This window comes from Saccopteryx bilineata, chromosome 2 (assembly GCF_036850765.1).
Source record: "Saccopteryx bilineata isolate mSacBil1 chromosome 2, mSacBil1_pri_phased_curated, whole genome shotgun sequence".
NCBI lineage: Eukaryota > Metazoa > Chordata > Mammalia > Chiroptera > Emballonuridae > Saccopteryx > Saccopteryx bilineata.
The window spans coordinates 375,807,708-375,823,085 of NC_089491.1; the positions used below are offsets into that span (position 1 = coordinate 375,807,708).

At 48.2% G+C, this 15,378-nt stretch overlaps 1 protein-coding gene across 2 annotated transcripts in view; it reads left to right on the forward strand.

Annotated features, from left to right (window-relative positions):
• Positions 1-514: 514 nt before the first annotated feature.
• PIP4K2B (phosphatidylinositol-5-phosphate 4-kinase type 2 beta) overlaps positions 515-15,378 on the forward strand; it is a 31,479-nt gene continuing 16,615 nt past the window's right edge. The window contains exons 1-2 of one of the 2 annotated variants that reach the window (XM_066263773.1): positions 515-796; positions 12,952-13,049. In XM_066263773.1, the coding sequence (XP_066119870.1) occupies positions 638-796; positions 12,952-13,049 (257 nt within the window). In that variant the 5' untranslated portion in view covers positions 515-637. Of the gene's footprint in view, positions 797-963; positions 1,030-12,951; positions 13,050-15,378 lie in introns of those variants that run through there. The other variant, XM_066263774.1, reaches the window with a different exon arrangement.

A 15,378-nucleotide genomic window follows, 5' to 3' on the forward strand; every position in this document is an offset into this window, starting at 1 on the left:
GCGTTCCTCGGTTTTCCCGGCAGGACTTCCTTTTCCCTTTGCTCTGTTCCTCCTCTCTCCCCCGGGGTGGGGATGGTACGTCCCACCCTCCTCGCATTCCCGCCCCTTCTCCCCTCCCATGTGGTGGTGCCGCCGCCATCTTGGCACGTCAGGTTGCGGGAAAGAGCCAAATCCTGGCTTTGGGGGCCCGGACAGGGAGCCCCTCCCCCGGGAGACAGCGAGACCCACCCAGCCCTTCTCCCCTCCTCGCTCCGGCACGAGGCTTTGAGGCGCGCGGAGGCCAGCCGGGCTCCTCTCAGGCCCGGGGAGGAGGGGCGAGCGGGGCGCCGCTGCCTCCCCGGGACGGGCGGTACCACTCCAGCAGGGAGGAGAGAGCCTGGAGACTGCAGGGCGGTGGCAACGCCCTGGAGCGGGGTGCGGAGCGGGCCGGCCGGCTCCCTGGGGGCGGGGCGGGGAGGGCGGAGCGTGGGGTGGACTGAACCACCCGGGCGGGGTGGGGAGGTAACGGGACGGGCGCGACCATGGCGCGGTGAGGGAGCGGGGGTGGGGATCGGTCCGGGGGAGGCCTGGGGCCGCTGGCTTGTGCGCCGTCTCGGCCGCCCCCCCTTACGCCGCCGCCGCCGCCGCCTCCCCGGGCATGTCGTCCAACTGCACCAGCACCACGGCGGTGGCGGTGGCGCCGCTAAGCGCCAGCAAGACCAAGACCAAGAAGAAGCATTTCGTGTGCCAGAAAGTGAAGCTATTCCGGGCCAGCGAGCCGATCCTCAGCGTCCTGATGTGGGGGGTGAACCACACGGTAACTAGCTCCCCCGCGCTCTCCCACGCCCCCTGCCGCCCCCTGCCTTCGCCCCGCGGGCCCTGCCAGTGACGCCTGCAACCCCCTCGCCAAGACACTTGCACGCCCACCCCACCCTTGCACGCCGTCCCGGCCGGGTGTTCACTCCTCGCGCGCCACGCGAGGCCTGGTGTCTCCGTGGTATGCCGTCGCCGCCTCTCCTTCCCTCCAGCCCCTCCGGCGTCCTGCGTCTGGTATGCTCGCTTCGGGTGTCCTGGATCGCCGAGGCTAGGCCTGGGTGCGGTGGAATCGTCTTCATCTCCCCTCTCTCTTATCCCACCTCGTGTGTTGCATGTGTTTTTCCTCTTTATAACCCACTGCCAGCTCACTGTCCAGTTGACAGGGCAAGTGGCATTGGCCTGCTTGACTGTTTCTCTATTTCTGGGCGTTTGGTTGGTGTGGCTGCTCAAAGTTTGCCATCCTACGGACCACCTTACCCGTGGCTATGGAAGTCCTTTCTGGGTTTCGTTTTTTTCTTCTTGAACAAGATGTATCAACTGGCGAATCTCAGGCTTCCTTGAACCAGACACTTTAAGGGTGTCTTCCTGGGTTAGGGAGAAGAGAGAATGTAACCATTTGATAGAAGGTGAGGCTGGATTATAAGGACTATTCATAGTAGAAATAATGTCTTCTTGCATTCTCCTATGGTGTTCATGTCAAAGACTTTGACTTCTCATTTATTTAGCTCTCTGTTGGATTGACATAAAGAGTGTGATACTGGATAGTGGTTAGGAAGAGAGAGCGGTCCCCTGGATCCTTGGGGTGCTTTGAGATTGTCCAGCAGTCCCTGTCAGGAAGTTGGGGCCCAGCCCAGTGTCTGAGTTGGTGGACTTTATGTCATATTTGTTTAGGGTCTTTCTTCTCTTCCAACCACTTGCCCCTTGCATTCTGACCATTTCATTGTGAGTCCCTACCCCAGGAATGAACAGAATAAGTAATAGGACCTGAAACAACCAACTTCACCAAATAAAGTTTGGAATGGGGAAGCTAATGGCTTGAATTTCCTGTGCATTTCAGTTCTTTAATCCCCCTAACTTTTCTGAGCGTTTGAAATTGCCCTTAAGACCAAATGATGACGGAAGACCCAGGGCCAGCAAGACTTAGCTTTGCTTTGGTAGAGGAGCCTTTGGTTGGAGGTTGATAAACTATAGTCTGAGCCAGGGTTTTAGATCTTTACATCTAATACAGAAAAGCACTTATGTATGGTGAGGTCTTTGTTGGTTTCTTGGTCTTGGGCAGTTAACTGTTTTCAGTACTGATGTGAGGGTTGGCCAGGGTAGGAAGTACCACTGATTTAATGCCCAGACCTCTGGGGGATGTTTCTTGCCTGTTCCTTCTGCTTCGTTCCTTCTGCCTCAGGGGTCGTTTGATAACATAATCCGGGTAATCAAAATGTGAACCCTGTGTCCCTGCCCAAAAGTCAGTCCTTGATTTTGTTCTGGTGCCTGCTTCTCACTAGAAAGCATCCCTGTCTGTGCAGAGAGCTGGTAAAGATCCAAGAGTTAGGAATATTACAGCTAGCTAAAAGTGATCTTGTGTCCCTTATTTTATACATGAAGAAATGGAGGGCCCGGGTGGAGAATTAGCTGTGTTGTGATTACATCAAAAGATGCAGTTCATTGTCCAGTACTGTGGGCTGTGCTGGCCAGTGGGGCTTGAGAGGCAGGTCCCGTTTTTTTTTTGCCTCACATTCCTTGTCCTATCTCTCAGCCACGTGCCAGGACAGGGGAATTATGGTCTTGTTAGAGAACCTGAATGTATGCTCAAGTATATGCTCCTGTGCATGCCGGTCCGCGGGAGTGTGTGTGGTGCTTGGTTTTCTGATAGGTGGTTATCAGCCTGCTCAAATGGGGGCATCAGGTGGAAGCCTCTAAGTGGCAGGAGGATAGGTATCTGTTGTTCCTACTCTGTTGGACTCAGCAGTCCTCCCTTTTGCTTTGCTAACTTTGAGAAAGTTTGAGGGCTAGCTGGAAAGGCATTGACTGTAAGCAAGACTCATGCCTCTGGACATAATGAGCGAGCACCTCAGGGGGAATGCTCCAGGCACCACTGCCCTGCACAGGCCGAGCTTCCAAGGTCAGTCAGTTCCAAGTTTTATTGCTTCAACTCAGTTTGCAAAAGGTCTGGTACTTAAACGTCCCCATTTGGGAGATGGAGGCATCTCCCCAGAAGAAGAGTATAAAATCTCTCTAGTCTCGCTTGACCAGGCGATGGCGCAGTGGATAGAGCGTTGGACTGGGATGCGGAGGACCCAGGTTCGAGACCCTGAAGTCTCCAGCTTGTGTGTGGGCTCATCTGCTTGGAGCAAAGCTCACCAGCTTGGACTCAAGGTCGCTGGCTCAAGCAAGGGGTTACTCAGTCAGGCGGTCAAGGCACACATGAGAAAACAATCAATGAACAACTAAGGTGTTTCAACGAAAAACTAATGATTGATGCTTCTCATCTCTCTCCATTCCTGTCTGTCTATCCCTCTCTCTGACTCTGTCTCTGTAAAAAAAAAAAAAAAAAAAGTTCTTACCATTCGGGATCAGGACCACATTGTTCTTAGTGGATTGCTAGCATTTCTTGGAGATGACCTTACTTCATTCAGAAGCCCCCTGTTGCAATGCTTTACAAATCTGAGGTTTCAGTTATCACCTTTTCTTTGATTCTTCAGTTTCTCACCGGTTTAGGCGTTTAGGCCATGATGGTCTATGGCTGATGGTGTATGTGAGAGATGAAGGATGGATATGTCTTTATCTGTAGTAAAATTACTCTCATGAGGTGTTTGATTTACGGCTAGGTTGGAAAAGAGAAGCCTTTCAGGTCAGTGTCGTCGCATGAGCTGTTCTTATGGATAAGGATGCAGCCCATGGACTTGGGGGAGGAAAACTGTGTAGGAAACGGAGAAAAATCAGAATACTTTGGCTCTGTCATGGGAGAACTGACAAAGAGAAGAAATCAGTGTTTTAATGGATGAAATACAATTCAAAGGGCCTGGAGTTAGGAAAGAGATAGCCTTTGAGAGGGGTGTGGAGACCAGAAAAGACAGACCTGGCTTGATGACCTGTTGGCCATTTTAGGAACCAGGTGTGTGTGAAGACTCACCCAGTTGATCAGAAGGAATAGGAGCAGCTGATGGTAACTATGTTAACATTCGGGAAGTTGCTAGCCTTGTTCTTCAAAGTAGCTGCACCGTTTTATGTTTTCACCTCACCGGCAGTGTGGCAGTGTGGGTGTGTGTGTGTGTGTGAGGGGGGTACCAGTTTTTTCACATCCTTGCCAACGCTTGTTATTGTTTGTCTTAAAAATATATACATAGTATATGTACACACACACACACACACATTGATTTTAGAGAGAGAGGAAGGGAGAGACAGAGAAACATCGATTTGTTGTTCCACTTATTTGCGCATTCATTGGTTGACTCTTATATGTGCCCTGACTGGGGACCAAACATGTGGCCCTGGCCGGTTGGCTCAGTGGTAGAACGTCATCCTGGCGTGCGGGAGTCCTGGGTTCGATTCCCGGCCAGGGCACACAGGAGAAGCACTCAGCTGCTTCTCCACCCCTCCCCCCTCCTTCCTCTCTGTCTCTCTCTTCCTCTCCCGCAGCTGAGGCTCCATTGGAGCAAAGTTGGCCCCGGCACTGAGGATGGCTCTGTTGCCTCTGCCTCAGTGGCTAGGATGGCTCTGATTGCGGCAGAGCAATGCCCCAGGTGGGCAGAGCATCACCCCTGGTGGGCGTGCCGGGTGGGTCCCGGTTGGGCACATGCGGGAGTCTGTCTGACTGCCTCCCCCGTTTCCAACTTCAGAAAAAACAACAACAATAAAAAAAACAAAAACAAAAACAAACATGCAACTTTGGCATATTAGGATGATGCTCTAACCAGCTGAGCTATGTGGCCAGGGCTCTCTGTCTTTTTTTTTTTTTTTTAATAGCCATCTCGGTGGGTGTGAAATGCTGTCTTATTGTGCTTTCTTTTTTTTACTTCTTTTCCAAGTAAGAGGAGGGGATATAGAGAGACATACTCCCCGCATGTGCCCCAACTTGGATCCACACAGCAATCCCTTTCTGGGGCCGATGCTCTGCCCATCTGGGGCCATACTGGAAACCAAGCTATTTTTAGTACCTGAGGTGGAGGCTCCACAGTGCCATCCTCAGTGCCTGGGGCCAATGTACTTGAACCAATGGAGGCATGTGCCGGAGGGAGAGAGATAGAGGAAAGGGGAAGGGGGAGACATGGAGAGTGCTTCTGTGTGCCCTGACTGAGGAATCGAACTCAGGACATCCACATGCCAGGCGACGCTCTACCATTGAGCCATCTGGCCAGGGCCTCATTGTGATTTCATTTTGTGTTTTCTTGGTATAGTGAAGTTGAGCATCTTTTCATGTGCCTATTGGCCATTTGTATATTTTCATTGGAGAAATATCTATTAAGAGCCTTTAAAAAAGAAATAATCTTTTGGCCATTTGTTTTTCTTTTTTTTTTCGTTTCCTGAAGCTGGAAACAGGGAGGCAGTCAGACTCCCGCATGCGCCCGACCGGGATCCACCCGGCACGTCCACCAGGGGGCGATGCTCTGCCCATCCGGGTCATCGCTTTGTTGCGACCAGAGCCATTCTAACGCCTGAGGCAGAGGCCTTGGAGCCATCCCCAGTGCTCCGGCTATCCTTGCTCCAATGGAGCCTTGGCTGCGGGAGGGGAAGAGAGAGACAGAGAGGAAGGAGAGGGGGAGGGGTGGAGAAGCAGATGGGCGCTTCTCCTGTGTGCCCTGGCCAGGAATCGAACCCGGGACTTCCGCACGCCAGGCCGACACTCTACCACTGAGCCAACCGGCCAGGGCCCCTTTGGGCATTTAAAAAAAACTTTTTGTATCTTTTAATTGGGTTATTTGTCTTTTTATTATTGAGTTATAAGAGTACTTTATATATTCTGGATGCAAGCTCCTTATCAGATACATGATTTGCAAATATTCTATCCCATTCTTTGAGTTATCTTTTTCACTTTCTTAATGTTTTCTTTTGAAGCGCAAATTTTAAATTTTGTTAAAGTCTAACATGTATTTTCTTTGCTTGTTTGTGCTCTTGGTGTCATATTTAAGAAAGCTTTGCCTGACCCAAGGTGACGAAGGTTTTTTCGTACATTTTCTTCTGAGAAACTCCTACAGTTTTAGCTCTTACATTTAGGTTTGTAAGCCATTTTGCATTAATGTCTGTGTATGGTGTGAGGAACAGATTCATTCTTAAGTCTGCTTATTTCTCTCCCACATTTCACCCCCATCCTGTCCATGCGTTTTCTTTGCTTAATGCTGACCCAGAACCCCCTTTACCCGCTTTTTTCTCTTGCCCTGTGTCTTTAAAAATCTTTAGTAAGGATTTCTGCTCTAGTGAGGCCTTTGGGTGAATCTGTCCTTTAGCAGGCCTTCCCACTTCATAGAGAGCAGGGGGACTCAACAGGAGGAGAAGAAAAACCAAGGTGTAGAAAGGAGGCCTAAACTCAGGAACGAATTTGTTGGCACCTGTGGCTCTCTGTTCTTGCCTTTTCCTCTCTGGAGTTTCAGGTCTTTCTGGGGCTCCTTGGTCTTGAGAGTATGGTTCCCAATGCATTATGTTTTCTGATGGTAGCAGGTAACAGATGATTTTAGTGGTGGCCAGCCCATTGCTGAGTCACCCATGGAATCCTGGGACATGTCAGGAAGCCTGTATGCCCAGCCCATGCCTCCTGGGTAACAGTTCCAGTGAAGGTCACACAGGGAAGTGGAAGCTGCTGGAATCAGAAATCCACCAGTCTAGAACTGGTGACTGAATTTTCATCTCCAGTGGGATCAGCATAGAACTCTCTGCTTTTAACTTGTTCCTCATTCAGCTTGGCTGACCTCCTCATTGTTTATGCTAATGACTCATGGAGTTAATCGTGTGGATAATCCCAAAACCACTTCTATGATGTGAGATACAGCAAACTTAGCATTCTAATATGTTGTATTTGGTGTGACATTTGAATGAGTTTGCATTCCACAAGTGCACTTCTGCTGAAAGTGAAGGAGGTTAGCTCAGAAATATGATAGATAGTAAAGGAAAGGCACATCTTCCTGAAACCGTTCATGCTTCAAAACTTTTAATTACTCCCCTTTGTCCACCAAATAAAGTTTATTCTCTCCCTGGCATTTTTTTTTAATTTTTTTTTTATTTATTCATTTTTAGAGAGGAGAGAGACAGAGAGGAAGAGTGGGGAAAGAGAGACAGAGAGAGAGAAGGGGGGAGGAGCTGGAAGCATCAACTCCCATATGTGCCTTGACCAGGCAAGCCCAAGGTTTCGAACCGGCAACCTCAGCATTTCCAGGTCGACGCTTTATCCACTGCGCCACCACAGGTCAGGCCACTCCCTGGCATTTAAAATTCTTTACAGTCTGGTCATAGTGTGAATAGCTAACGTTAGTCTTCTTTCTCATCCTCCAGATTGTGACCCTTCGGCATGGTCACACCAGCTTTGCTGTATCTTTTTGTTTTTATCCTAATGTTAGCCATCCTTCAGTCTCTTTTTTCTAGCCGTTCATCCCTCCACCCATCATCACTGAGCAACTGCTGTGTGCCAGTCATGCCAGGAACAAAATAATGGGTGCGATAGTCTTCCTTTGTAGGGGCTCACAGCCTAGTGGAGAAATTAAACATGTCATATATAGAATAGAAAGCTACCCAGAGGAATGAATCATGAAATCAACCTGGGGAAGACAAGGAGGCTCTGGCAGAGGAAGTGTCATTTCACCAGATCTTGAATGGTTCTCTTAGCTTTATTCTTTCTTCTGTTCTTGCTGCCACAGTGTATCACCTGAGCTATTGTACTGTCCCCACAAATGGTCCTGATGCTTATTATCTTTACCCTTTTCAATCCTTATTTGATTTTTATTCCAGAATTACTTTTCTGTATCACCCATCTGATCGTATGAATTCCCAGATTTGAACCTGGGAGGACTTCCCATTGCCTGCCTCGTCGAGTCCAAATTTATCATATGGTGGACAAACCTAAGTTCAAATCCATGCTCTGCCCCGTATTATGAGTATAGCTTTTGAGTAGTGATTTTCCTCTCTGAGCTTTATTTTCCTTTTTTATACAGTAAGCACAACACTTTCCCTGAAGGTTATTAGGGCTGAGGCCAGGAAAGGAAAGGGAAACACTGCCTTAGTCAAGGTGGCTGTCCATAGAAGGGTTGATAACGCCATAAGAGCCCAGGTCTTGGCACCAGACAGACCTGGGAGCAAATCCTCACTCTGCACATATTGTCTGTGTGACCTTGAACGAGGTACCTGACCCTCTTCTGCAAAATCAAATTAGTACTACCTTATGTGACTATTAAGTGTAGAAATAATAGCAGAGAACAGAATATATGTGATATATGATTCATAATAATATAAAGCACCAGACACAATAAATAAAGCAGTTATTTATTCACTGAGAATATGCTAGAGCATTCATCTGTTTCTCCTGTATTATCTCTCTCCACTTTATTTTAAGTTTTTATATAATTACAGTTTACATTCAGTATTTTATATTAGTTTCAGGCATACAGCATAGTGGTTAGACAATCACATACTTTACAAAGCGGTCCCCTGATATTTCTGGCACCTAGCTGGCACCATACATAGTTATTACATTGTTACTGACTATATTCCCTGTGCTGTACCTTACATCCCGTGGCTGTTTTGTGACTACCAACAGCCCCTCCACTTCTTAGTACCTCTGTCCTACCCTGCCACCTATGGATTCCCCTCTCCCAGTACCTAAAATGGGCAATATACTTTCACAACTCTGAGCCTTAGTTCTGATGTTCTCACAATCTAGGAGATTCCCTTCCTCTCATTTTTTTTAGAACTGCCATCCTAAGCCTTTCTCACATTTATTTCTCTGGGACTTCCTCTAGCAACCAATTCTCTCACTCCTACTCATAGTCATTTCTTTTTTTTTTTTTCTTTCTTTCTTTTTTTTTTTTAGTGAGAGGCGAGGGAGAGGGGGAGACAGAAACAAGGAAAGGAGAGAGATGAGAAGCATCAGTTCTTCATTGCGGCATTTAGTTGTTCATTGATTGCTTTCTCATATGTGCTTGACCTGAGGGCTCCAGCTGAGCCAGTGACCCCTTGTTCAAGCTAGCGACGTTGGGCTCAAGCTAGCAATCTTTGGACTCAAGCCAGTGATTATGGGGTCATGTCCATGATCCCGCACTCAAGACAGTGAGCCGTGCTCAAGCTGATGAGCCTGTGCTCAAGCCAGCGACCTTAGGGTTTCAAACCTGGGTCCTCAGCATTCCAGGTCGATGCTCCTATCCACTGCACCACCATCTGGTCAGGCTCACAGTCATTTCTTTTTTTTTTTTTTTTTTTACAGAGACAGAGTCAGAGAGAGGGATAGATAGGGACAGACAGACAGGAACGGAGAGAGAAACATCAATCATAAGTTTTTCGTTGTGACACCTTAGTTGTTCATTGATTGCTTTCTCATATGTGCCTTGACCGCGGGCCTTCAGCAGACTGAATAACCCCTTGCTTGAGCCAGCGACCTTGGGTCCAAGCTGGTGAGCTTTGCTCAAACCAGATGAGCCCGTGCTCAAGCTGGTGACCTCGGGGTCTCGAACCTGGGTCCTCTGCATCCCAGTCCAATGCTTTATCTACTGCACCACCACCTGGTTAGGCTCACAGTCATTTCTTAATCTATTTTTTCATCTCCCTTTATTCATGACTACAGCAGTCATCACATTGTATTAGTTACTTGTTGTCTGTCTTCTCAGTTAAACAGACAGGGTCTTTTCATTTTTTGTATCCCCAGCTTTGACACAGTGCTGGCAGATAGTAAGGTCCTCAATACATTGAGTAGAAGTGAACTAAATAGAAGTTTGGCAGAGTCTGAGCCAAATCAGAAAAGACCTTAAAAGCGAGGGTAAGGAGTAAGACTTGACTCTGAGGTTCATGAGGAGCCCTGGAAGATTTTTAGGCAGGGGTGTAACAAGATCTGATAGATTCTTCCAGTGTCAAGTGTTCTTGGCAATAGCAGGAGGGGCACTAGGTGCCCTGTGTCTAGCCTGTTGTGTAAGGCTGATAGGCTGACTCTCTGAGCATACTAACCCACACTCCTCTGAATATCAGCTGTCCTTGGTGTCTGTCCCTTTGTTCTCACTAACTTGTATACAACTTGACTTCCAGTTCCACTGTCCCGTGGGTATGTCTCATCTCCCTGACAAGAGGATATGCCTCCTACTCTTGTGTGCACAGTGCGCCACGTTTCTCCACTGCCCCCTCCTCCCTACACAAAAGCATGCAGTAGGTATTTCAGTAAGTGCATGTTCAATTGAAATTGAATAGGACTCTTGAGGGGTATAAAATTTAGCACAACTAAAAAAAAATGTACAGCTAATCCCTCGAGTGAATCATCTACATGTGGTCATGTGGAAATGAGGGGTGAGTCTACATAGTTCAGCTGTATGGATTGTTCACTGTACATTAGCTCGTTAGAAATTTCCTGTTATTAGGTTGTATAGTCAAGAATAGAGATGATGCGAGAGCTTCATCTGATCAACTTAACAACCATTCAAACTATGCTGCACTAAGAGTTGCACAGAGGATTGATGAATACAATTCCTGAATAGCTCCTGTTAGACTATTTCATCCTGGCTAAGGGGCAATTGACCCCTCTCAAGCAAATGTTCTAGTCTTTTCTAGTTATGCAGTATCAAGTCCTGGCCTTGGTTCTGAGCTTGGATCTTAGACTACCCAGAATCAATTAGTAGCACATACTAGAATGGTTTGATAGAAAACCATACTCTTTGAGCCAGTAGTGCGTTCTTCCTAGCATGATGATAAGAGCTAGAAAAGGCAGAATTGTATAAGAATCATGAACTACTTCTTTAACTCTCAGAGCCAAGCTTAATATGCCAGGAAAAAGGAAATGGGACAGCTACCATGAATTGTTTCTGTTGGCAGAAAAACAAGGAAGTGGAATGGTTTCCTCCATAGGCACACACTTCACGATCAGGTTCCCATGTGGGCACCCCTTGGAATGGGAACTGACATGGCTGTGTCTGTGTGTGTGTGGCCCTTTAGCCGGTGGCAGGCATGACAGACCTAGATGCTAGAAATTTTATGTATACAGTTTGATGAATTTCCACAAATATAATATATCTACTCATTTAATCATCACTCCAGACAATATATAGAACATTCTATCACCCTAGAATCACACCTCTCATGTTCCTTTACAGTTAGCTTCCCCCCAACCCAGACAACCTTTTACTGGATTTCTCTCACTGTAGAGTCCTGTTCTAGAATATCATATAAATGGAATCATACCTGTTTGTGTGTCTGTGCTAGTCAGTTTATCCCAGCAGGTCTCTGCCCCACTGCCAACTTACAGTCCTACTCTACTGTTCCTCTCTGCCTACGCTCCTGTGCTTCCCTTAACTTCCCCATGTGTCACATGGGCTTTTCACCATCTCCAGGAAGGTATCACTCCTCAGCCCAGTTACTGCATTAACTTGAACTTCCTTTATCTTCTAATACTTCTTTTGTTTTGTTTTGTTTTGTTTTTTGTATTTTTTGATATTTTTTCTGAAGTGAGAAGCAGACAGACAGACTCCTGCATGTGCCTGACCGAATCCACCCGGGATGCCCACCAGGGGGCGATGCTCGGCCCCTCTGGGGCATTGCTCTGCTGCAGCCGGAGCCATTCTAGCACCTGAGGCAGAGGCCATGGAGCGGTCCTCAGTTCCCGGGCCAGCTTTGCTCCCATGGAGCCTCGGCTGAGGAGGGGAATATAGAGATAGAGAGAAAGGAGAGGGGGAAGGTTGGAGAAGCAGATGAGCGCTTCTCCTGTGTGCCCTGGCCGGGAATTGAACCCAGAACTTCCACACACCCGGCCGACGCTCTACCACTGAGCCAACCAGCCAGGGCTATCTTCTGATACTTCTAAGTAAAAAAGGTTTGGAACATAAAAGGGACAGCAAATTAAACGCCATTTCCCCCCATTTATGCTTCTGGAGTAGTCCTAACGGCCAGGTCATTCCCTCACAGCCACGTGGGACCTCGCTGAGATGATAGGATTCGCGAGGAAAGTACCTGGGAGACCCATGGCTGTGCTTTCCCACCCCCTGTCCATTAAGTTAGGACTAAGGTTTCCTCTGAAAATCCTGAATGCATTAGTGGCAACGGGGTTGAGAGTCAAATGTCAGATTCTCTACTGTGATGGGAGAGGACATCTGTGGCTAATTAGCCCACTAATTGGCAAGCTGGGAATGGAAAAGGGCAGGATTTGCCCTCTCCGTTCTGCGCCAATGGGAAGCCAGCTCCCTGTCCAGGCTCCAGCTCCTTGAAGAGAGATGAAAGACACTGAGATGTGTTTGCCATTGGAGCAAAGCACCCTACTGCTTCTCCCCCAGGTCAGCATGAGGCCAGGCACAGCTTCAGAACTGGCCCTGCTTTAATCAGGAGAGTAAGAGTTAGCCAGTGGTCAGATGTCCACCTCTTCTCACTTTAATCCTTTACTTTGGAGATAAAGAGTTCTACACCCAGCTCTTTTTGTGCCCAAAGCTGAATTCTTGAGTGACCCACAATTTGTATGAAGGTATTCAAAAGCCTCCCTGCTCACGTAGGTTGGCTGACATTCATTGATCCATTTATCATTGCATTTGACAAATAGTTATATAGTACCTGCCATGTGGACATCATGGGGCCAAGCACCCTGGAGCCCCCAAAAATCAGTTAGGTAATCTTTGCTTACAAAGATCAGTAACGTGGCCCTGCCTGGGCTATAGTCTAGTGGCTTATGAGGTTTATAAGCTTTAACTACAATGAGGGGACTATGAGATGGCTAAAGATGAACACACCAGGACTTCTAAGATGGGAAGGGACATTTGTGGTCTAGAGCCATGGAAAGCTTCATGGAGGAGGTGCCTTTTGAGCTGGACCACATCAAGTGGGGAGAATTTCAGCAGGTGGAGATGAGGTTGGAAACTTACCTGAAGAGAAGAGCGGTAATAAAGATGAGGGAGCCCATGGACATGTTTTTGGTGAGATGGTGGCATCCACATTGTAGCATATTGTCTCTGAAGCAGGTGGCTTCCTCACTGAGAACCTCACTTTCCCCTTGCTTTACAGATCAATGAGTTGAGCAATGTCCCTGTCCCTGTCATGCTAATGCCAGATGACTTCAAAGCATACAGCAAGATCAAGGTGGATAATCATCTCTTCAATAAGTAAGTGGCCTATGAGTGGGCTCAGGTTTTGTGAGCAATCCTTTCCCTCAAGGCAGAGAGCTTCTGAAACCTTGTGTAAGGTAGGGCCAAGCTAGCACCTGGCGGGGTGTGACAGCGACACCTGGATCACTGGCTGGAAAAGATGACAACTCAACAACAGCCAGACAGCGAGATTTATTGTGTGCCTCTCTCCCGGTTGTCTTGTCATCTCACTCCTTTATCAGCCTGCCTCCAGTGTCCCCCGGGGCGTGGGGCTCAACCCGGGGTGATTCATCTAGGGCCAGTTTAGGAAGAAGCGAGCTGCTCAGGAGCTGAGGTATCTAGCATGAAGCCGACAGCAGTGGTCCTATCTTGATCTTAGTTTTAGGCAAGGAGCTGCCGGCCATGATCCTGGCTTGGGGTGCAGCCAAGCTCTTTTCTTCCCAACTGGTGTGTGAACAACAAGCTGAGCCTGGTGTCCGAGGCGCTATCCAAAGTAATTCTTCGCACTTTTGTTCATTGTGGCTTCTTGGATTAACACTGGGGTCTGAAGGTTGTCTGAGGCTTTGTTGAAGCAGCCCCCTCCCCTGGCACTGTTGGGACCTGCTCTGAGCCCTCTGGAGGCCTTGCTTTTTATCCTGCTCTGGGCACCCAGGAACTGTTTGCTGCTTGCACTCCCTTCCTTTCTGCATTTGAATGCTGGTTCTGCGCTCCACTGTTCCACAGTCCCCACCACCTCCCCAGCCAGGCTTTGCCACCCCGCCTATCTCAGCTGCAAGCTGGGAGAAGCTGTCTTCAAAGCCGCCTGCCGCTCACTGAGTGGCCACCTGTACAGAGGAAAAGCTCTCCTGTTTCTCCTCTGCTCTCACACTACTGCAAGTTTGCATTAGGTCCCACGGATTAGGGCCCAGTCCTGCAAGACTGCCCCCTCCCCACCCCCTTCAGATGACAGTCACAAGTCCAGGTTGTCACCTGTGCTTCTGACCGACCTCTGTAGATTGGAGGTTCCCATGATCTTCTCTCCTGGATCCAATTAGTTTGTTTCACTGGATTACAGAACGCAGGAAAGCAGTTTACTTAATAGATTACCAGTTTATTATAAAAGATGACAACTCGAGAACAGCCAGACAGCGAGATGCATGGGGCAGGGTGTGGGGAAGGGGTGTGGAGCTTCCGTGTTCTCCCGTGTGCACCAGCCTGGATGCTCCACAGTGCAGTCTTTTTGGGTCTTTATGGAGGCTTTATTATGAATGCAAGGTTAATTAAATGATTGGCCATTGGTGAATGATTCAACCTCCAGCCCCTTGCCCCTCCCTGAAGGGCAGGGGTATGACTGAAAGTTCTAACCCTGTAATCCTGGTTGATTCCCCTGGCAACCAGCACCCATCCTTAGAGATTTTTCAAAAGTCATCTCACTGACATAAACTCAGGTGTTGTTGAAAGGGGCTTCCCCCCCTTCTTCTTTTTTCAAGTGAGAGGAGGATGGATAGACAGACTCTTACATGCACCCCTGTCAGGATTCACTAGGCAATCCCTGTCTGAGGCTGATGTTTTGCCCATCTGGGGCCATCCATACTTGCAACCAAGCTATTTTTAGCACCTGAGGAGGAGGCTCCACAGAGCCATCCTCAGCACCCAGAGCTGATACACTCGAACCAGTAGAGCCATGGCTGCGAGAGAAGAAGAGAGAGAGAGAGAGAGAAGGGGAGGGGAAGGAGTGGAGAAATAGATGGTCGCTGCTTCTGTGTGCCCTGACCAGGAATCTAACCCAGGACATCCACACACCAGGCCGACGCTCTATCACTGAGCCAACTGGCCAGGGCCAAAAGGGGCTTGTTATGAATAACAAAAGATACCTTTATTGCTCTTATCATTTAGGAATTTCCAAGGGTTTGAGGAGCTCTGTGCCAGAAACAGGAGCAAAAGCCAAATATATGTTTCTTACTACATCACAGTATCATACCACCTAAGGAAGGTGAGGCAGCCCTCAACTTGGGGGCAAGAAAGGAGGTTGCTCTGCCCCAGAGGTCAGGCCTCCGGAAGTGGGCATTGTTTCACTGCCCATTTTAGGGTCCAGGACCTCTGGTGAGGTTCCATCACCTTGACATCTTGGCCTAAAGCAGAGTATCCAATCTCTTCTTCTTATTATTTTTTTATCTTTCCTTATTCCTTTTGTCCTTCCAATGACTGTTCCGTTCTAGTTATTAAACTAGAGCAGTATTTACTAGAAGACGGGTACAGTGGGGCAGACCAGTCTGCCTTCACAAGAGGGCACTGCTTTTTATTTAACATTTTTAAGTTTGCCAATAAGACTTTATTTACAAAAATGGTAGTTGGCCAGATCTGAGCG